Genomic DNA, 24,001 nt, shown 5'->3' on the forward strand with positions numbered 1-24,001 from the left:
GTGGTGGGAGGAGGCACTGTGGGTCCCTGATCCGCTTGCTTTTGGGGGGGGAGGGGGGGTTAAAGTCTGGCTCGATACCTGTTCACAGTTCTCTCCACCGCCAGCGGCAGCAGCCGCACCAGCTGCTGCCGCCGCTTTTATAGCATGCCCGCACTGACGATCGCAGACACTTGAACCCGGCTGACAAAAGACCAGAGCCGCGCAAGAGCTTTGGCTAAAGTCCGTCCGAGCTTTGCAGTCCCAGGAAGCAGGGAAGGGGAGACCATCGGGCAAGAAAGACTTCCTCCGCCCCCTCCCACTGACACGCACAGACTCTTCTTTCCTTCTCCCCCCCCCCCCCCCAATATTCTCTTGTTTACTGAACTCCAGCGATGACATCCGTCCTGGGAAACAGCAGAGCTTCTGGGGGTCCCGGTAGTCAGCTGAAATGCAAGTCCAAAAGAAGGAGGCGGAGACGATCCAAGAGGAAAGGTAAGCTCTGATGTGTGTGTGGTGTGTATGTATGTGTGTGTGTGTGTATATATATATATATATATATATATATATATATATATATATATATATATATATATATATCTTCTTCTTTTGCACTAGCTCTTTCTCTCCTCTCCCTGTTTCCCCCTCCTGTTTTTATTCCTTCTCTTTTGGCTGCTGCATTTCTGTGTCAGGGACCAGAGGGTGCGCTTCTGGCACTCTTGCTCAGATGGTGCGTCCTCAGAGCATCAGTGGGTGTCTTGGATTGTTTTGCGAAGCAGCGTTTGCCTCAGAAATTCCCATAGGCAGGTAATGTTTGGGAGCGAGAGCATGCCTGGGAAAGGGGGATTATATTGACACGGGAGATTACGGACAGAGCTCAGAAATCAAGAGAGGATGCTTTCTCTCCCCTTCTCTCCCATGTGCTGGAATCAAAATAGCCAGATACCGCAGCACAAGGCAAAGTGTCTCTAGCAGGTGTTTCCTTTGACCCTGTCAGAGGTAAATTTATCACATGATCCATAATAGGGGGAGAAGGAAGGACTGGAGTGGTCCAAGGTTCCAAGAGGAGTCCAGACGTTTTCTTGTGTGTGTGTGAAAATGCCAATTATCTCCATCAGAATTGATTGTGTCAGGGTTAGCGCATACTTTCGCAGCAACCCGGTCTGCACATGGCCATTTCTCTTCTGTAACAAGGAAGGCATGTGCAGAATTATACCCCATTTGAACATGTCCGGTGTGTGTCAGAAATGTCGATTCAAGGGATTAGAGGAAGGAGAAGCACATTTTGCTGGCTGAGGAATGCTGTCAAAAATAGGCACCCGGAAAAGAGAGAAGGAACCTTGGTTTGCAGACTGCATGCCCCTGGCAGGCTCTCATTGCTATGCCTTGTTAATGTTGTGGTGGTTGTTGTTGCCAGGGTTTGTTGTGTTTAAAGTTAGGGAGTGCATTAATGCCACTCCAGTTCTCTAAGGAGAGCTGCATTCTATAAATGGTAGAGGAATAATTATCCTAATCCAAGAAAGAAAGAGCGAAGCTTCCGAACGTCATAGAAAGCTGAATCTGTCTGAGATTAAAGGTTTTCCCAAAGCTGTCCTGTTGCCTCATAAAGGAAGGATGAGACGTCGCCGGCAGATTGCTAATACTGCGTCTCCACAGTTACCGTTCAGATATTGTAAAATAGTTGGAAGTCGAATAAGCATGACAAGCGCAAAGTAAGCCAGAACCTTATTCGAAGAAGACCGTTCTTCTGTTGCAGAGATGCTCAGCCCAAAGTCTCTTATCGGAGCATTAAATTCCACCTCCTCTATAGTTGTCAGTGTCACAGAGGCCTTAGATAAGTTTCTGTCGGCTCACTCAATCACCTCAAGACTTGATCTTTTTTCAGCTGTGATGGAAATGTTTCCTCCATCTCAGAGAATTAAACACTCTGACTGTTAGAGGCCTAAAATATCCATTGCACAAGGTAGTGTTATACACACACACACACACACACACACACACACACACACACACACACAATGTGTAGCAGGATATGTTTTGAGAGAAGTTTTGGGGGGGGAGTTTAAATGATCCAAACCTTTCTTAATTTGGCTGTTGCTGGCCTATATTGTCACCTTTCCAGTCAAACTTTCTCTGTCAGTAACCCCTGCCCAAATTAAGCCCTCAAATAATTTTTTTAAATAACAAACAAATAAATAAATAAATAAATAAGCCCGCAGGAAGGCAGATTATTAAAAGTGTGTTATGAATGTCCACTTAACTGATTTTGCTGCTTCTGTCTATTATAAAAGGAGCTTCTGGAAGTGTCCTGAGTTCTAGAAATATTATTTGAAGTAGGAAGGAAACACAACATAGTTTTTACCCAAGCATTTCAGTACTGAAGTTTCTTTGCTAAATCCATTAAAACCACTTTAACATTGTATCAGAGACTCCATATTCCACCTGTAAGTAGTTATCTCTATTGTGAGAGTTTGGGTAAGTCATATATGCTTTCTAGGAATGTAAAACTTAGTGGTATTCTAAATCTGGCTTTTAAAATGAATCAATAATTAATTTCCGTCCAAATCCCCCTGCTTAGATAGCTTTGTGTACCAATTCCTCAGGGTCACACTCTGGTTCTAACAATAAGTTTGAAAATTCTGTAATGAAGATTCATTCACTTTGTAAACCTTTTTCTGCATCTCTTGCTACTGAAGCAACACAAAGTTATTCTTGGAAAGTGTAAATTTGCCAAGTGTAATTTACTTTGGGGATAGATAACAGGAGTATGATATCAATAGTTTCCAATTGCAATAGATATATTACGGTAATATCCTACTGGCTAGTTCAAATAATTATAGAGAATGTGTATTTTTATTATCATTATTAACATTCTTCCCTTTTGGGGGTATACAGGTAGCAAGGGCTGCTTTGACAGACAGATTTCTCTTCCTGAAGACTCATAAAGTATATTCCAAAACAATCTATATTAATAAATCTTGACAATCAATTAAATCTTTAAAACATCCAGTATTCAACCTGTTGAATTTGATAGTTTGATAATAGGGCATGCCAGTTTCAAAACAGAGCACATGGACATTAAGAGGGACTAAACAATCTTGAGTAGGATTTAAAAGAGGTTTATTTTGTGATAATGTATAAATATGGGACCTCAAATTAAATGCTTAATGTGTTTTCTGACCATATCAAGGTGTTTTCTGACCATATCAAGAAACCTTTTAAATGTGCTACTAATGGACAATGCATTTAACAACACTCCAAGGTGTGCTTTACTTCTCTACATAAGATCTACTTTTCAAGTGCAAAATATAGAGACCTGTGTCTGCAGAGATATGTTTACAGCCTCTTATCACTCAGGCACAAAAAAGGCTGGGTGACTCCATGCTAAATTTAAATCTGGCTTGAGAAGTGTAAAAAAGATGAAATGCAAATCTAAACTCACTATTCAGTTGACAAATGTGTATAGATTATATGGTTATATATGGAAAACTTCAAATGCCTATGTGATGCATTCGTGTATCATGTTGTAAAGGTGTGATGCTTACTTAGGTGCCAATGTGAAAGTGCTTGATATCAGTTTGATAATACTACAGGGGTGGGGTGGGGTTCTGATTTACTTTCTAGGATTTTCTTTCACTGTTCAGTGTTATATTTTAAGTTAGCCTTGAGATGTATAATCCCTGAGTGCTGATTTCTTAGGTTCTGTTATCATTCAAACGCTTTGCTCTGGTGAGTTTCCTCAGGAAGAGTTGAAGCTTGTGGTTGTATTTAGAATATTGGGGTGTAGTTAGAATTGGCTACAGTGATATTTCCGTGAGTAATTCAATAGCAAGTTTACTGCTATTTGAACTGATCGTTTGAACTGTCCATAATAATATTTTATATTACTTTGAATTTGGGGCATGATCCAGCCGAAGTTGAGTTATATGTTAATTTATTTCAGTGAATTCCTTGAATGCATGCATAGCTTTTTCCTAATATAAAAAATTGGAATAAAAGTTCTTGGGCTTGATCGTGTACTCTGTGTATGTATTGGTGTTTTAAGATGAACGAAAGAGTCATGCTGAACATTCTGGGAGATAGTAAAATTCAAACCATTCTCAAATATTACATACTTGTATACTGCAAATATATATACACTTGGATTGGAATAATGAGATTTGAACATGAGTTCCATGGAAATAAATGGAATTTACTTCCTATAAGTAATGTGTTTCAGATCATGGTGCTACTTTCTTGCCAGGATGTTGCAAGGGGGAAAAAGTGTTGTTGTTTCTCCCTTCTAGGATTACTGGTAGATTATTGCAAGTAAAGGATTTCCCCCTCCCCTGTCTTTTGGAACCAACCTAATCATAAGTAAATAACATCATTCCTAAAAATCCATCTAAAATAAATGAGTGATAGAATGCTAAATAAATGCTAGAATGCTAGCCTTATTATTTATATAACTGTAATTTTTTCTGCAGCACTTACTTTAGTATCCTTCTGTGATGTGAGCTGACACTGGTAAATGAGCTGAGTGATTTGGATGAATTTGCTGTTTTCTATTTAATTTTTTTAAAGGCAGGTATTATTTTTGGTTTTTTAAAAAAATCATGAGTAACATGTAATAGGTTTGGATGAGCGGAATAAGAGAATACTGTATGGACTGTGAAAAACTGGACTCAAGCTATGGGAAAGCTTCTAAAAACAGATTGGGGAGAAAAGCAATTGAAAATGGCAGAGGTGTAGATATGCCGGTATATAGAATACAGAAACTTTCAGTCACTGGGTAGCAATAAATGTACCTGCCCTCTCCCCTCCCCAAAAAGCTAAGAATTTAGATGGTGGGTTGGGATTTTTCCTTGTGTTTCTGTTTGTTAGTTCACAACTGCAATTAAGCTGACTCATTGTTTGCAATGCATGAGGATTCCCCCAGGTTAGTCTTGATCTGAGGCACTTCCAGCGAAGAGAAGTAGACACAAAAGTTAAATGCTTCAAGACGAAAGAGGAGGAGGAAGAGGTGAGTCGCTTAGTGCTGGTGGAGCAGAAAGGGGACAGAATCCAAACAGCAAGATGTGTGGGAGAAATGAAATTATGGCATAATGAGATTTCTGTTTAAAAAAAATAAAATAATGAAATTCCAAGGCAGTGTTCAGAAGGAGGCCGTTGAGCCCGTGTGGATTTCCATTGCTTCATGATACCAAAAGGACAAATGAACCCTGGGTTCATGAACAAATATTATTTTCCTACAATAGGTCGGTGTTGTGCTTCAGGGTATGCATTGCTTATCTTGACCCCTGACAGCTTGAGAAGAAGGGTTGGATTTGGAGAGAAAATTAAATGGATTAAAACTTTATATCTATCATATTATTTCTGAACCCCTTTCTTCTTCTCCGCCCCCCTCCCTTTCTACGATTTACTTCTGATTTCTGGTAATCTGTGGTAATGACAGCAATTTGAGATTGCATCGAGGGCATTAGCTGTGATAACTTAAATTTAGAAAGAAGGGGAAACTGTGGAATTCATGGTTCTTTATCGCATAGTAGTGGAGCACTGCTTCAATAGCAGAGCTGCCTCTTTCTAGCAAAAACATCTAAATGGAGATGGCCAGATGGGGTGGAGGATGGCAATAAAATGAAGCACTCTATTAGCAGGGAAATATTTGCACTTTGGGTTAAAATGTGCATTCAAGGGAATGAACCACTGATGTGATTACTTGGGTTATTCTACCTGCCAAGCTGTATTATTATCGTTATTTTTAAAATAAGAAATTTGATTATGTTTCCTGAAGGGTTTTGTTTTTGTTTTTGTTTTGTCCACTGTAATTGGTCCTTCAAGTATCTAAATACAGGGGGAAATGATGCCCCATTTTCAAATTTGATATTCCTTTTGGATCAGTGAAAATCTCCCCCGTCCACTCCAGTCCCAGCTAGCTCATGCAGAGTCTGTTTGTTAATTGAGATGAATGGAGTCTTTAAAAGACTTGGCAATGCTCTGTTCAAGCTGATCCTGACGTGTGAAATGCTGCATGTGAAAAATGCTTATGAGAGATCCAAAGCACATGAAGGGAAATCCGGGCTTCTGGCCTCTGCTTCTTTTTACATCTGCATGTCTGTTTATTTATTTATTTTATTAAAGAAAGAGAACCTTTCCAATATTTGGAACAAGAGCAATTCTCTTTCTTCCTGTTAACTTCAGGTACCACTAGGTTTCATGCATCTCACAGAAGTGTTAGTTAACCATAGAAACAACAGTAACAATAACAATTCTTGGGGCAGGCGCGGGGGTGGGACAAAGGAATAAATCTAGCTGGCATATTCAGCTGAAACCTCACTGTGCATCCCTGGGAGGATTCTTCCCTCTACATTCCATTTCAAATTCCTCTCCCACCACTTTACTCTAGCTATAATGCACTGAAATCAGCATTGCAACTTTACGGAAGAAGGGATTGCACGTTTGGCACTCAGGATGTCTACAATCAAGGAAACTGTATTTTGCCCAGATGAAAATACCCCTGCTCAGAATCCCAGGTTACGTGAATGGGAATGAACTTGAATTCCATCCCGTATTTACAGCCAACTACCTTTACAGCCTTCTGGGCTGTTTACAAGTTTGGTACATGTTAAAATGATTAATCATCAGGAGAAAAGAGGGGATTGATGTTCATCGGCAGATGCGTAATTCGGTAAGGGCCTGTGATGATCTCCTTGTTCCGAGGTAAAGCCTCTGGTTGCTGCGCACGTTATATAGTTTCTGCTGCCTGATCTTTTCCTGTCGGCCTGCTTTGTTTTAAAATTCTGGTAGCCTAGCAGGTCTTGCAAAAAGCAAGTTGCAGTGATGGATGAAATGCAACGACTTGCTAATTTCTCACAGTTGTTCATGTTCATCTGGGTTATTCTGCCAAATAATATGCTTTTCATACGATTGTGTCAAATATTTGGTAATTGCTGTTGGGCCTTTTCGTGCCACTAATTTAAAGGCTGCGTTTTTGTGTCTTGCTTGCATGCTTTTCTCCCCACATGTGCGGTATGTGAAACTACATTTTTTGAAGTCTAAATGAACAATAATTGCTTGGTATGAGGAACAGAGACTCATCATCGCAGTCAGCTGAATGGAGATCTTGACGACTCTGTTGCCTTGTTCGGAAAAGCAATGAAAACATTCTGTTCTAGGAAGACTTGAATTAAAAATAACATGGAAACCAGTCAGAGAGCTCTTTGGTAATGCCCTTGGCTAGAAGGTGACTTTTTGTCGAAACGATTTTTGCAAAGTATGAAAAAGATGACAAATTGTGGGAGAGCCTCCTGTTCTTTGAAATCATGGAACGCTGACACTGAAGCTATGCTGATGAAGCCATGTATAGTTGTGCAGCAGGTAAATCGGATGTTGGGGGGGGGGGCTCTCCTTGCTGAGAATGGAAGAACAAAGGAACAGTCACTGATGCTGAAAAACAATAGACGTTCTCCAAGCTCTTGTGTACATGAACAGCTCCATGCGAGGAGGGGCTGCCCCACTCAATGTCGGCAGATGCACTGACATGGAAATAAAATTGGGTGCAGAGGTTTGTTTGTATGTTGGGACCTATATAGGCATTGCAGAGCCACAGGGTTGAGGCGAAGGAGTATGAAACCAGGAAAGGCAAACTGAACCCTCTTGTTTTTTCTGTATGTTTACCACCAACTTTTAATTTTAAGCATGCATTGGCCCTAAGTAGGGGTAACCGATCTGGATTGATGAGCAGTTTGTATATGGAATACACAGCACCTTTTACAGCTCAAGCCGATGAGCAGCAGTGCGGCAAATAAATATTTAGTAAGTGGCACAACCCCAGCTTCTATCAGCACAAGGTCGTGCCAAGGGCACGGTACAGCTGGCCCACGACTGCCCAGGATGTTGGCTGGGGTCTAAGTTGGCATAACCTTCCCAGATGCAGCACTGAGGTGTGGCAGGCAGCCGATGTGTGCCAGCTGATTTGGTGGAAACAGGGTGGAGTTGCGGGTGGCTTTTCTGTGTGGCATCGCTAAGGCATTGTGGCCCCTGCGAAGTGCCCCGCCCTGTGCATCTGAGGGAAGGCACGGAAGCTTTTCCGGTTGGATTGAAACTGAGGCACTGTGGCAGAGGTGGACTTACTCTGTCAGTTGACTTCTGTGTGGCGGGAGTCTAACTCGGCTGTCGTCTTTCAGCTTTGCATATCTAAAGGATCATATTTGCACTTCTAAACCTTGTGGACGGAATATATGCTTACAAAGAAGCTCTCTGTATAAGCAGATTATTACCGTTGTTTTCCGTTGTGTTTTTCCGCTCTTGGCTGTCAAACGCTACAGCTGAGCAGGCAGGGGCAGGGCACGATACAGGACTCCCGACACAGAGATGCTGGTATTTCTGGTTTCACTTCGGAGGAAGTAGCCGTGGCCAGTGTCCTAGGAGCGGTGCTATTGGTTCCTTGCATCCGAATCGGCATTGGGCATGCAGTTCTTGAACAGTGGCTTTCTGCCTTGCAGACTCTTGCAGATGTGGCCCTGGGGGTCAAAGTAAAAAGCCCAAAGTCCCAGTGAAGGCATGCAAGCCCTGGCTGGGGCATGCCTAACACAGGTCTTTGGATTGTGGCCTGCATTTCCTCCAAATATATACTGAGAACTCGTTCGCACTCCCCCCCCTTCCATGGTTATTGTCTCCCTGTGGAAGAGGAGAATAAATAATAATAATACCCTATACAAGCCAATGTAATGTGTGAGCCAGTAGATCAGAAATTATTTTTGGTTGCCGAATCTCCAGGATGTATTCGTTTGAAGCCTCACGCATAATCGAAATTGTTGCAAAAGAGATTCACAACTGCTGTAGTTCTGTTGAAAGCAGTGGCTGCCATCCTGGGGAGAAAAGCTGGTCTTGCAGTAGCGAGCATGAATGGTTCCCTTTGCTAAGCAGGGTCTGCCCTGGTTTCCATTTGGATGGGGACCACATGTGAGCACTGTGTGTTGCAAGTTACCCCCCTTTGGGGATGGGGCCGTAGCTCGATGGTAGAACATCGGCTTTGCATGCAGAAGGTCCCAGGTTCAATCCCTGGCATCTCCAGGTAGGGCTGGGGAAGACTCTTGCCTGAAACCTTGGAGAGCTGCTGCCAGTCAGTGTAGACAATACTGAGCTCGATGGATGGTCAGACTTGGTATGAGGCAGCTTTTGGGGAGGAGAGCTGGTCTTGTGTTACCAAGAGTGAATTGTTGCCTTTGCTAAGCAGGGTCTGCCCTGGTTTCCATTTGGATGGAAGACTACAGGTGAGCCCAGTAAGATATTTCCCTAGAAGACGGGGCCGGAGCTCAGTGGTAGAAGATCTGCCTTGCCTGTAGAAAACCCTAGACTTACTCCTTGGCTGCAACTCCAGGCCGGGCTGGGAAAGACTCCTAGCTGAAAGCTAGGAGACCCACTGCCAGTAGATCATGCTGAGCTAGATGGCCTGACTCAATATAAGGCTGCTGCTTAGGTTCCTGACTAATGTAGTGCTTGCAGAAGGATGATGTGCTTATGCAACATGCTGGCACAAGCTAGTTCCACTGTGCGGGGAGCGTCTGCTCTTGACTAGCATAACGCTTCTGTCACTGCCCAGTGTGGGTGGGGCACCAGCAGGAGCGGTGTGTAAGCCATGCCATCGCTGCAGCAGTGTGCCCTTGCAACTGCTGTGACATACGATGCCTTCAGCAAGCCTCCTCCTTGCACACTTGGTATCGGTGCAGTTGCACCGTCTCCTTGCCAAGTGCTTCATTAGTCAAGACGTCAGCCAATCGCCCAAGATGTGTAGTGGCTCCCTAGGGCTCTAGTTCTCTTCTTTTGCTGTAGTACATGAGCCAGCTGTGGCCGGTACCATCTGCGGGCGGGATGCGTGTTCATTGTGATTTTTTTTTTTTTTTTTTTGGCAAGGTCTACCTTCCTAGATAGGGGTGTGCACAAAAGCAGAAAACCCGGTTCGGTTCGAGTAGAACCAGACTCGGACCGAACCGGGTCCAGTTCTGTGCACACTAGAGCCGGGCCCGGTTTGGCTTGAGTCTGAATTATTTCAAGCCCAGCTTGCGGCGGGGAGGGGGAATGGGAAAAAATTGTAAAATGAGGGGGAAATTGCAGATTGACCGCCATTGTCGGGCTTCAGGAGTGCTGCTCCGGCCACGGGAGTGGTCTCTTGATGTTCCACCTCCCCCCGCTGGCCTCCCCTTGGTCTCAAATGGCCTGTTCCAGGCCTCTCTGCGCTGGTGGCGGCCATTTGGAGGCTGCTGCGCATGTGCATTGGCCATTTGCGTCAACATTTCCTCAACCTCGAGCCAGCTTGCCCATCCCTAACCCGAGAGATGGAAAACAGGCAACAGTCTTGCAGTGCTTTAAGCTTTCTGCGTGTTGTTATGCTTTTATTCTCCTGACCCCTTGGACCTTCAGTGACCAAATGTGCAAAGGTGTTTTAAAAGCTTTTAAAAAATACAAAAACTACTATAAGATTGTATCCATGTCAGAGGAATGGAAATGAAAACCAGCGGGAATGTCCTCCAAGAGAGTATAGCAATGTGTTCACTATTGTCCCAACCCTGACCTGCATGTTTGCAGGCAGAAGATTCCAAGTTCCCCGCTCCCTGGCATCTCCAGATAGGGCTGAGAGAGACTCATAAGAACATAGGAAGCTGCTTTATAGTGAGTCAGGCCATTGGTCCATCTAGCTCAGTATTGTCTACCCAGACTGGCAGCAGCTTCTCCAAGTTGCAGGCAGGAATCTCTCTCAGCCCTATCTTGGAGAAGCCAGGGAAGGAACTTGGAACCTAGATGCTCTTCCCAGAGCGGCTCCATCCCCTAAGGGGAATATCTTACAGTGCACACATGTAGTCTCCCATTCATATGCAACCCAGGCAGACCCTGCTTAGCTAAGGAGAAAGGCCATGCTTGCAACCCCAAGACCAGCTCCCCTCTCTCCTCCTGCTTGCAACCTTGGAGAAGCCGCTGTCAGTCTGTGTAGCTAGATGGACCAATAGTCCTACTCGGTGTAAGACAGTTTCCTATGTTCCTGTGCATTACAGCTTTGTGAAATAGCTGAAGCTGTGCAAAGTCCAAAGCAGTGCTCTCTTCCCTACTACATTTGGGTGGTAGGGATAAAAAAGGGGTGATAACCCTCATAAAGCTGTAAAGGCAAAACTGCCAATTTCACATCTCTGCCAGGGTAGATGTAGCCAAAAATCACTATGGAGCTTTCATCCCCTGAGGTGGTACCGATAGCCAACATTTGTGGGCCTGGCTCATGACTTATAGAGGCCTGATCCAGGTCTGAGCCACAACCCGCTCTTCAGTCCTAACTGAGTGCATAAATGGATGAAGACGAAATGATTTGGGGTTTGGGAGGCCTATGCAAAGATCAGTTTCACCCTGTGGACTGCAAACATTACAAATGAGAAGGAGAGTCTTTTGTCTCCTAGAGGAGAAAGTGTTCGTAGTTATTAGTGGTGTCTTTGCCTCTCTAGTGCAGATGAAATGCTAGCCGTGAATAATCAAAGCTATTTAAAGATGGGGGGGGAGGGAGAAGTATTTGAATGTGACAGACTTGATATCCTGCTTCGTAGAAGTAGCAAAGCACTACTTTGATACTGAAACTGGAAGATTCCCCCCCCAGTGCTCCCTGGTGTGTTAAGCATAAACCTAAGGTGTATTTCCCCCGCCCCATCTGAATGACGCTTTAAGGCTAAATGCTCTCAGACAGTGAATAGCAGCCTCCCTGGAAGAAGCAGGCAGACCCTCTGAGATTATTTTTCCTGGCAAGCACTATTCATTGTGAGATACACAGACCAAATTGTGTCCAGGGTCAACACAATACAAGCTGCTTCCTAAAGCCTGGTCAGCTAGCCTTAGCAAATGTGCACATTATCATAAACCCCCATGTCAAGCTTGGCAAGAGATGTTAAGCAGAAAAGAGAGAAAATTAAGCCATCTCGTTTAACTTTGGGAAGGTTTTTCTTGGCTGGACTGTGGAGATGAATGGACTGCTAGACTATGGACTAATGCAGAACCCCAACGCGTGTATATAGAAACCATGTATTTTCGTCGCCAATATAGGCTTCCTCTATTGGGAATACTTGATGCATAGGCACCACTGAAATGAATGGGGGCCGGGCAAAAACACAGCAAAATTCTGTTGGCTCAAAAAGGTCTTGCATGAGAGAATTGTGCCCGCCTTTGCCATGCATTGTAAATAAGTGCAGTTAAAATACTGGATGCAAAGAACGTCTAAAAATCCAGACACTCTTTTTTTTTTTTTTTAAGAAAGAAATTGCATATGGACAACAGCAAGTTGAGAGAGAGAGAGATTATAGCAATGCAGTTCACAACCTAATTATATGGCATGCACTGATATGGATGCCTTTGCCCTTCCTTTCTTCCCTCCCCCTCTGCCAGTCATTACCAGCTCCTTGGATGCTTAGATTTATATGAATGGTGACCTGGAAGCCGGAGAGGGAGTGGAAACATTAGAGGTCTCTATTGTTAAGCAGAGCAGAAGTAATTAGATTGCGCCTTTGCGCTTGCTGTTTACATCTTAAGTTTAAAGCGGGAATAGATGTTCCCTAATGTCATTGACAGAAGATCTTCCTCCAGCTACAAACTGCTACACCAGACATATTGATTAATCTGTGTTGTACCATTTATTTATGCTAAACATCTGATGTTTGCTTCTGCAATCTGGTCTTTCAAAATCATGATAATATTGGAAGCACTGGCATCACCCACATGGTTTGAAAGCCGCAAGTCAGCAAGGCGGCTTAATTTATCTGGCTCTCCACTATTTGCATAGCAAACAGGGCCTGTTCAGTGCCTATTGTGAGCGCTGATTCCTAACTTTTTTTTTTAAAAAAAAGAACAACCCCAAACCCTTATGGTGCTGATTGGAGTCTTAGTAAGCTCCTCCCAAATGGAGGATGGGGACGCCAGTTGTACAAACCTCCATAAATTGTTGAGTTTCTTTCACAGGACAAGATCGCAGGGCAGGTCTCTGTGTTGACAGCGGGGCAGTTCACACAGCCATAAACTGGGGAGGAAGCGAATCCTACCCATTTTCAGGAGCTGCGGACACTCCTGTTTTGTGACCGTGTGTTAGATCAAAACAAGGTTGGAGGTGAGGATCATCTGTCTAGCCCCAGCTGGGTAGGATGGACACGCCCTGGCCAGATTCTGTCCCCAGGTTCTGAACAAGGTGGAAGAGGGAACTGCCCTACTCAACTGGGGCTTGACAGATGATCAAGCTTCCTTCCTCCTACCTTGTTTTTCTGTAATACGCAGTCACAAAACGGGAGCGCGCCCAGCTCAAAACTAGATGGGTCTCCTTTCCTACCCAGTTTATGATCGTGTAAACTGCCCTGTTGTCAACATGCAGAGACCTGTGAAAGATTAAATTTAAATATTATTGTGATCCGTGTTCCCTCTAACAGGGATTCCTAGATGTTGTTGACTACAACTCCCAGAATCCCCAAGCAAAAGCCGTTGCAGTTGGGGATTCTGTTAGTTATAGTCAGCAACATCTGGGAATCCCTGTTAGAGGGAACACTGATTGTGATAATAGGATGAATCTGATCTTCTTTATTTGAGACTTAGGTGGCTGTTGTCCAGTGCATGGAATTTCATATGGAGCACTTTGTCAGATAGACTGGAAATATAGTGCAAACGTTTCTTTTTCTGTTGTTTTCTCTGTTTTACTAGTTTTCTGAGCTGCTTCAAGCAGTATTGCACTGCAGGGATGGGGTATAAAACTTTTAAACAAACAAATACAGAAATCTGTGCCCTAGCATTATGGTCATCTTCTAAGGTCTTTCTCTGGACCCCCTGTCTTCAGTGGATGGCAACCAGAGAGGGTCTTTTCAGTGGTGATACCCAGACTGTTGGACTTCCTCCCAGGAGATTCGTGCCTGGCACCTTCATTGCTATCTTTCTAGGATGAGGTAAAGTCCATCCTGTTCTCTCAAGTGAATGATGGCATTGGTTAGCCTTGGTGACCTATCCCCTCTGAGCAAAATGATTTTCCTGGCTTGGTTAGCAGTGTGGTGGTAGTCTTTATCTGCTGCGTGGTTATTGATGGCTTTTAGGTACTCGATATGTTTTAGGTTAGCTACCTTGAGACTCTCTTGCAATAAAGCCGGATGTAAATCCCCATAAACAGCGAGAGAGGGAGTGCCCGTAAGCCAATCTACAGCTCGGAAGCATCAGCCTCTTGTAACACATAACTTGCTCTCTGTCTCCCTCTCTTCCCTCCTGTTCTCCCTAATGAAATATTCTCTGAAACTTGAAAGGCAGAAGATATCATTTTGCCTGCTGTGTAAAGTAAATGAAAATGCACAGAGGGCTAGACCTTCAGCTTAGTGTAAATTCGGCTTAGATAAATAGAACACTGAAGCCGTACTTGTAGGGGAGCTGGGCTTAATAATCTTCACTTCAGCCAGTCTGGTAGAAATGCAAAGTGTCAGAAGCGGAGACTGGCTTTGGACATAACACAAATGTGGAGGGAGCTGGAAGCACCAAGGGGCACATGCTTCCTGTTTCTCCACATCCCTGCCTAAGTAGAACTTCTGTATGTCACCCAGCAGGAGATTTGCAAGCTGTTCTGGAATTGTCCAAGTGGGTAAAATGCATGAATTATGTTGTAGTCCTCTTGGAAATGTAGAGGAATGTCCTTGGGCCACTCTAGGCGTTGCTTTGCATCCCTGGAGACTTCTGACGTACTGAGGGGATTGGTCATGTCCCCAGTTTCTCTTGTGGCTGGGCTGGATTGCAGAATCCGTTGTACTGCAGAGAGAGATGGAACCAAAGCTCTTTAGGGCAGAACTCAGAAGGTCTTCTCACCTCCTCCCACCTGCATTGCCACATGAAGTACGTCCATAGCTTTACTTCCATGTTTATGACAGATTTATGTTCTCTGATGTGCATGTTCTGCAGCTACTTCAATCAAATGCTCTCATCTGATACAGTAAAACATGCTATAAGCAAAGGTTGTGAATAAATATAAGCCGGCGGCTTGCAGAGAATCCAAACACTCCTACAGATTCTTCTTGTCTTGTCTTCTAGGATTTGATAGAGAGGTCACATGGGAACAGGCTCCTGGTCTGTGTTCCCTCTAAGGTGTGTGCATGCGTGTGTGCTCACATGTGTTTTGATGTCCGGAATCCGCTCAGTTAATTTTCGATCCCGCTCAGGTTGAATCAGGAAGGCCCCACTGCCTTAATACTGCTGCCCAGAACAAAACTCATTCTGCACACAGATGAAAATTTTTTAGAGAGAACGCTGCTCCTGGTGTGATTTACACTGCGCCCCCTGCTGGCCAGCTATTGCTTTTTTGTGATTAACGCGCCTCTTTTCAAACTCCTTTTCTGGCAAATTGAGTTAATTGCAAAAGGTAAGCGCTGGCCAGCAGGGGGCGCAGCATAAATCATGCCAGGAGCCTACTTTTCTTGTGACCTCTCTGTCCAATCCTGAAGAAAAGTTTTGGGCTGTATAGGAATTTTTTTTAAAAGAAAGAAATGGCAAGAAGGGTGTGAAGGAGCCTCTAGATTCTTTGTAAGCTCTCGGGTTATATTTATTTGCATTATAGCCTGATTTGCTGGTTTCTACTAGAATATCTCTTGGACAATATGTCATTGACCTGATTATTCATAATGGTTGTTCCCATTCTTATAAAAATGGCCTCTTTGCTGCTTTTCTGTTAGAACTGGCTGAACATGTGGCCAAGAAAAAGTTCTCTTGCAGATATTTTAAATAACAATTTTGCTGATCTTTTAAACTTTAAAAGGGGGGAGGATGGGATGGGATGGCTAATCTCTCTGAAGTTAATTTTCATTCTGCGAGTGAAATTAAAAAAACAAGGAAAGGAACCCTAACTTAGCCATTTGTAGCACTGACTCAGTTTCATAATGAAAAATAAGCACATTGCAGAAGACAAATTATTTTGCCTCATTTGTTTAGACACGCAGTCTCCTAAGGCTCTGCAGAATGCTGACCTAAGGTGTGTGCAGAAAGGGCACAGCAGAAGCTGTCTGATGCCAGTTCCGACTGCAAAAAAATAAACAGTATGCCGAAAAGATAAAAGCTCCAAAGAAGCCACTATCCTCTCACAGTGGGTAGTTATTAAAACAAAGTCCAGCAAATCACCTCCCAAACCCCAAACACATGTATAATTCACGTGGTATAATTGTCTTTGCCTTCAACCGCTCTCCATCAAAACTGCTCTTCCATTGGCATTGTTTGCTGGCATCCTTCTGCTTAAGCCCTTCTCCTTCCCAGGAGTGTGTGTGTGTGTGTGTGTGTGTGTGTGTGTGTGTGTGTGTGTGTGTGTGTGTGAGAGAGAGAGAGAGAGAGAGAGAGAGAGAGAGAGAGAGAGAGAGAGTAGAAACCGCAGTGGGATTCTATTAAGTATGTGGAAGGCAGGTTTAAGAACAGGTGCTTGCATTTCTTTTCCGTCCCTGCATTCTTAAAAGGGTTAAAAAAAAATGGCTGGCATGTGCCCACTGGTCCAGATCTCTGAAACATGCAGAAGTCTGAGGACAACTTTGGAATTACAGGATGCCCCCAAAGATTGGAGGTTGGGGGAATGAGCCCCACACTGTGATGCGTGAACATAACTCACCACTACAACTTGCACATTTCACTGGGGGTGAGGGAGGAAAAGTGTGACTTACTGGTTCAGATGTTTGGCCGACATACTATGGCTGCCATCCTGACTCCGCGGGATAAGGATGTGTGTGTGTGCACTGTGAGCAGCCACGCCCTCCCTCCCCCAGGCGCTCGGAGGCACCAGTCCTTAATTGCTGAGGGGGGAGCTATCTGCACTGCCCATCTACCTGTGGCACAAATATTAGTTTAAACTAATAATTGGGCCACCTGCAGAAGGGCAGGTCGGAGTAATCATTTCCCCCCCACAGTCAGAAAAAGGTGTCCCTGTGTGCTGGAAAGGGGGACATGATAGTGTACTCCTGGTGCACAAACAGTGTGGAGTTGGCAGGTGCGGAGCCAGCCAAACAGCGGCCTGTGTCCGATCCTGCCGGGCTGCCCCTCTAGTAATGCCTCACGTGCAGGACATCATGTGCAAGGGGGCATGGCCTGGGCTTCAAAGAGCCCCAAGAGAGCTCTCCCCCATCCATGTCAGGCAGCATTTGCTGTCCTACAGCCTTTATTTCCCTTTCTCCTTTCCTCCAGTGAGGAAGAGGAAGAGAAATAAATGCTGTCAGGCAGCAAGTGCTGCCTGAAATGGATGGGGAAGAGCTTGCTCTGGCTCTCTGGCGCCTAGGCCTCGCCCCTGTGCATGTGATGTCATGAGCAAAGGGGGCATGCCCCAGGCTTGGGATAGCCTGAGTGAGCTCTCCCCCATCCATTTCAGGCAGCGTTTGCTGCCTGACAGCCTTTATTTCCCTTTCTCTCCCTCCAGTGAGGGAGAGAAAGGGAAATAAAGGTGTCAGGCAGCAAACGCTGCCTGAAATGGGTGGGGGAGAGCTCGCTCGGGGCTCTTTGGAACCTGAGCCATGCCCCCGCTGTGGGCTTCGGCGGCCTTTCCCATTGGCGGCCCGGGTTCTTTGAACCCATCCGCACATTGGTGGCTCCGCCCCTGGGGGTTGGATTGACAGGTGAAGTTTTGTCCAAAGTAGCCAAAATAGTAGTTTCATCCTTTTGTAAGTGCAAAAGGAAGGTGTGCAAAAATGACTTGTATATATTCTCTCTCTCTCTCTCTCTCTCTCTCTCTCATTACTGTAACTTTAAAGGGCACCCTGAGCAGTGTTCCCTGTAACAGAGATTCCCAGATGCTGTTGACTACAGCTCCCACAATCCCCAGCAAAAGGCCATGGCTACTGAAGATGCTGGGAGCTGTAGTCCACAACATCTGGGAATCCCTGTTAGAGGGAACACTGACCCTGAGATACGTGCCTGGAAATCTCCCTGAAGCAAGTCAGCCCAGCAGATGCCTCACAATCTGGCTTGAATATTCAGGCGATTGTGAGCTGTCAATCTTTGGCCTTTCCCCAGGCACTTGCCTACGTGTGTCTTAAGAAAAGCATGAAGAGGGAAAGGCATTTTGTGGTTGACGGGGCACTTAAGTTTGGATTTGGGGTGTTTGTTTTGTTTTGTTTGTTTTGCAGTTCAGTATGTGGGGTCTGGTGTCTTTAAGGGAAATTGGCTCACTTCATTTGTACACTTTAGCGTCAGTTGTACAGGTTTATCTTTCTATCATGAGGATACAATTAGTTTTCCTTGCTAAGCTAACTCAGCAAAACTACCCTTGCAAACTAGGCAAAGAGGCACCTTTCAAAGTGGTGATTCTCTTATATTTAGCAGGGGGAGAGCAACTGGCCCTATCCAGCCCCTGCACAGCATCCCTCCAGTTAAAGGTGCACCTAGGTAATTTTGGAGCCTGGAAATAAAGGCCTTTGGAGGCCCTCCTCCCCTGCAAATTAAGCATCACTATGCTCTGCTGGGTGACCACACCACCCATGACAGACTACAGAGGATTTGGAGGCTCCCAGGGGCTGTGGAGGCCCTGGACTTTGGACTTAACCTAAGGTCCAGGGGTAAGACCTTAAGAGTGCCTCTGCCTCCAGTGGTCCCCTGTTCCCAAGGGCTCACAATAAAAAAAGAAACATAAGGCCACTCTGGGAAGAGAACCTGCATGCTTGCATGCAAAAGGTCCCAAATTCCCTCCCTGGCATCTCCATGATAGAGCTGAGAGAGACTCCTGCCTGTAACCTTGGAGAAGCTGCTGCCAGTCTGTGTAGACAATACTGAGTTAGATGGGCCAGTGGTCTGACTCGATATGACAGCTTCCTATGTTCCTATGCATTACAGCTTTGTGAAACAGCTGAAGCTGTTCAGGGTCAAAAGCAGTGCTCTCTTCCCTCCCAAAAAACAAACTAGCGGAAGAAATTAGTGAATTCCTCCACCAAATAGATAAATATAAATGAAGCTTAAACATTTATTTATTTTAAAGGAACAGCACTTGGAAGGATGAAGAGCTGGCTGATCTGGAGCTTTGTGAGACATCCATACAAACAGAAGCCATTGGTGTTGGTGGAAGGGACCACTCACTCAGGAAGTACTATCTTTCAATTTAGGAATCCAGGAAATGTCTTCCCCAGTAATGGCTGCATCACAACAGGAAATTGATAGTTTCATAGAATAGATGTTTCCTAGCTGCAGGGCAGAGGTTTGATATGACTGTTGATTTTGGGCCACACAAGCTAGCCTTACTAGTCTGCCTGTAGAAGTGGTCAGCAAGGGAACATACATTCAGCAAGAAACAGCAAGAGAGCCAGCGTGGTGTAGTGGTTAGAGTGCTGGACTAGGACCGGGGAGACCCAAGTTCAAATCCCCATTCAGCCATGATACTTGCTGGGTGACTCTGGGCCAGTCACTTCTCTCTCAGCCTAACCTACTTCACAGGGTTGTTGTGAGGAAAAACCTAAGTATGTAGTACACCGCTCTGGGCTCCTTGGAGGAAGAGCGGGATATAAGTGTAAAATAACAACAACAACAACATCTCCTTTGGCTGTGGTTGCTGGAAACATCCACTCATTGTGCCAGCTTCCAAATTCTTCTGCTTTTGGTAGCACCTGTAGAGTGTCAATTAGGGGGAAATGCCATGACTGGATCTGGAGGGGTGTAGCAAACGGGGCTCAAACTGAACGTCAGGCATGGCTAGAACTTTGTGGAGAGGAGAAAGACAGCTTGATGGGGATTTTCAGGAGAAGAGCAGTGGCAGGGGTGGGGGTGGGTGGGTTAAGCATCCCTTCACTGTTTCTGTGCTTCAAACTGGCTCCTTCTGTTGTTGCTTTTCCTGACGAAAAAGCAGCTCTCTGGACTTTGTTCTATGCTCCCAGACTTTATTCTGCCCTCAGACTTCAATTACACTATTGTTGGATATCTTAGTTTTCTTTTGTATCATGAGGACTACAACTTTTAACCTCTGGGAAAAAACCAAAGATGAATTATCTGGATTCCATGAAGCTAAGCCTCTCTTGCCACCTGTGCCTCTACAAGCTAACGCTCACTTGTTTTCCCTGTAACCAGTTTCTCCTTCAAGACTACTTTTTTCAGCATAAAAAATGGTAATTGTGATGCATAGTTAACCGAGTTAGCTGCTTGACCTTTTGAGGATTCCATTCTGTTTCAAACCTACACAAGACTACCATGATTTGAAGTGCTATTGTGTCTGCACTACACTATATGAACAGTGAGCCACAAAACCATGGGTTAAGTAAGAACGAGACCATCGACCTTGACGTGATGCTGCTGGTGTCTGTTTTTTACCACTGAATGCTGCTTCTGTCCTCAGCCACTCACATCAAACAGCCATGTTCGCGGAGAGATATTTACAAACAATTGATTGCATTGACTTTCCCCTGCCCCCTCCTCGTATTCAGCCATAAGGCAGCGTTCTGCAGCGGAGATTACACTGATTCAGAACAAGCTATAAGGTTAAAAAACATGATAGAAAAGCTTTTCCTTATTCTCCCAATGTATCTGTCTGTGCAGTTCCTTTTGCAAATTCTGTTGTCTGATGCTAGGTATGCAGAACGATATACAACAGTGTCAGTTCTGGATTGGTATCCTATGAGATCGGAAATATTATAGGGCCTTGCCTGGCTTTGGGAAGCAGACTGCAACATGGCTATTAGAGGAGTTGACTGCACATTTTGGAGTATATCTCACATTTCCTCCACCACAGCTTCCTTTTATAAATTTATCCAATAATGTAGATTAAGGTATACGTTCTGGTTTGGCAGCCTGGATTCATATTAATTCGATGAAAGCCCAGACAATTATTCTGATAGTTTCTCTGCCAGATGGAACCTGTTTTAGGATTTGACAGACGCTTGATTTGACAGAATAATCCCTGAGAAATTTTCTGGATTATTTTTTTCCCTGATGGGGAGGGGAGCTGTATGAAAAAGTGAGAATACAAACAGACTATGAGGTATGTGTGAGAGAGAGGAGGGGGAGAGATTTCATTGTAGTTTTAACATTGTTTTCCCTCCCTTTTAACTGTTTTGTTGTGTTACATTTTGAAATAAGTTTGGCAAATGAAAGTCTTCTAGGATAAACAAGGAGCCACGGGAGGAAATGCAGAATAAGCAATGCAGAATAAAATAGCAATGCAGAATAAAATAGCGTTAGCAGGCTTCAGCAGTGTTTCCAAAGGAGAGCAGCATTACAGTTCTCTCCCTAAACAGCAGGAGAAGCAGAAGGAACGTTTAATGTGTTCACACCTGTTACATTGCATTAGGTTTGATAAAGTCTCTCTGATTCTCCACAGAGATGAATATGCATTGTACTTTCTTAAAAGAGCAGCAATTTGGATAACACACGCTCAGGCTGATTGAACATGTGAATGGAAAAGCAAAGCTCCGTCTTAGTATCTTGCCAAAGTTGGTAGAAAGATTTCCAGTCTCGTTTGGAAAGAAGATGGCCACTCCGTACGACAGTAGAATGACAAAGGGACAAACCCAAAAGATGATTTGTTGGAAAACTGGGTTCAAAATCTCAAAGAATTCTCAGTGCATTTAGAACATCTGCATTCTTCTTCTGTTCTCACTAACTTCAAAAAGGCTATGTTGGAACAGGGCTGGTTTGATGCTTGAGCAGTAGTTCTACAATCACTGAGCACAGGAAAAAGCTGGTTTCTCAACATCTTTCTGGTGTGGCTTGTAGAGAGCAGCTATTGTGTAACTACTAGCACACATGCCTGAGTGCTCCACTAAAATATTACCTTTTGGGGAGCGATTGAGAGCAAGCTCGCCCAGGGACTTCTACACACAGCAGGCTTTACCGCAAGTTTACTGGGAGGCTTTACTGCGAACTCTAAGTTGTCCCAAAAAAACTGCCACAAATAGTGGATTTTTTTAACCTTGGATATAAATTGGGCTACACTCTAACATACAGTGAAAAACCCAAATTGTGTGTGAACTGCTCCCTGATAATTCGCAGGGACTTCAGGGTAAATCTGGCCAATATGTGAACTCACACCCTCAATTTTGGAGGGGATGCAAGTTAAAGGGCTTTAAAAGCCTCATGTGAAAAACTTCCTGGAGAAGAATGCAGACATCCGAAATGCATAGGGAATATTTCCTGGGGACTTAAAAACCCATTTTTCCAATAAATAATGAAGGTCCATCCATTTGGCTCTGTCTTTTGCATCATAATTCTCTCGAAGAACAGAGACTTCTGTTGCTTCCCCTATGATTAACTTAGGGGCAAGCCTTCTGCTTTAGAGCTGATGGTATGACATTTTTAAAAATCATCTTCTTTTAACCAGTTGATCAAATGTAATCAGACATGCATGTTGCCAAATCTCAATCGAGGTGCTTTTTTTGAACGGTTGAACAACCTCGTTTACACAAATTATGACCTCTGTTAGATAGTGCACTGTGTTATCTTTAAAATTGTTCATTCCTTATTTTTTGGCCAAGCCAAAATAACACTAAGTATGCCTCAACTCACAGCCCCACTGATTAAAATTGGGCCTTACTGATAATCAGCTAAATCTTTTAGCTGTCTGATCTACTGCTTTTAAATTGATTTGGCTTGTGGCTCTCTCAGTGCTGATGTCAGTAGAGTTTGGATCCAGCTCTTAAGTGGAGTGCCTTGCAGAGGCAGTTGAAATGGCTTCAGACTGGATTGCTTTTATTTGGGTTATTAGGGTTATGTGAATGTATGGATAGTAGTGGTAATAAAGGTAAGTTGTGAGGTGCATATAGTATTAGGGATGGAAGGTATTGTCTTTCCCTAGGATTTTCCTTAAGAGGTTCTGTACACTTGCCCAACAAGACCAACAGCATGTTCATAAATGAAATCTTACAGAGTTGCCATAATCTTAGTGGATGAATGGTGTTCACAGAGCACACCTTCTGTGCCTTATCCCACTGAAGGCTGATGTAGGAGACCCTCTTGACACAGCAGAAATGGGCTGGAAGTATTGCCAAGTTCAATCATATGCACAGATCCCAGTAGTCATTGGGGTGGTTCACGAGGTGTCCTGCTAACTTAATAATTGAGTTTACAAAAGTTTCAGAAGCTGGCTAATGGTGGAGCTGTAGCAACTGACCTGCACAACTAATTTATACAAGCAAAAGTCAACTTGGGGCCAGTTCAAATGATACCACTCTTGCCCCCATGCAATTAGAAAGGACACACTCAGAGACTGCGGATGTCCCAACACGGTAGAGTCCTGGGACATCCCTTTATTGAGGGGCTGCTCATCTGAATGGCTGCTAAGTGACCATTGGAATAAGCTGGTCTTGCAATAGTCAGCATGAATTTTCCCCTTTGCTAAACAGAGTTTGCCTTAGTTTGCATGTGGGTGGCTGACTACATCTGAATATTGTCTGATGAAAGATATTCCTCTTAGGGGATGGGGCTGTAGCTCAGTGATCAAGCATCTGCTTTGCATGCGGAAAATCCAAGGTTCAATCCCTGGTATCACCAGGTAGGGGTGGGAGAGGTTCCTGGAGCTTTTCTAGACAGCAGGCTTTACTGTGGGTTTTCTGCTAGGTTTTACTCCAAGTTTGAAGTTGCCCCAAAAAACAATAGCAAAAAGTGGGTTTTTTAACCCTGGATATAAATAAGGCTACACTTCAATGTGCGATGAAAAACGCGAATTGTGTGCGAAGTGCTCTCTGGTAGCTTGCAGGGACTTTGGGGTAAATTTGGCCAGTATGTGAATGCACACTTCCATTTTGGAGGAGATGCAAATTAAAAGCCAGATGGGGAAAACTTCCTGCCTGCAACCTTGGAGAGCCGCTGCCAGTCAGTGTAGACAATACTGAGCTAGCTGGACCAATGGTCTGACTCTGTATGGCAGCTTCTTCTGTTTCTATGATCATTCAGGCAAACAACCACCCCCTCCCCCATGCAATAAATTACATACCAGGAAGACTTTGGGACACCTGCAGAAGATGTCCCAACTAGCATGCCCTTGGCATTTCCCATTGCTGCCTATTTGCGCCAGTGAGGAATCATCTCAAACTGCCCTTGGTTGCTGTTCCAAATTCCACTCTGCCCA

General features: G+C 44.3%; 1 protein-coding gene across 5 annotated transcripts in view; it reads left to right on the plus strand.

Moving 5' to 3' along the window:
- Positions 1 to 24,001, plus strand: part of ADARB2 (adenosine deaminase RNA specific B2 (inactive)) — a 565,015-nt gene that overhangs the window by 21,109 nt on the left and 519,905 nt on the right. For all 5 annotated transcript variants that reach the window (XM_053266066.1, XM_053266064.1, XM_053266067.1 and 2 more), the window contains one exon: positions 370 to 471. In XM_053266066.1, coding sequence (XP_053122041.1) covers positions 372 to 471 — 100 coding nt within the window. In that variant the 5' untranslated portion in view covers positions 370 to 371. The remainder of the gene's footprint in view (positions 1 to 369; positions 472 to 24,001) is intronic.

The sequence above is a fragment of the Hemicordylus capensis genome, chromosome 6, assembly GCF_027244095.1.
Source record: "Hemicordylus capensis ecotype Gifberg chromosome 6, rHemCap1.1.pri, whole genome shotgun sequence".
Taxonomy (NCBI): Eukaryota; Metazoa; Chordata; class Lepidosauria; order Squamata; family Cordylidae; genus Hemicordylus; species Hemicordylus capensis.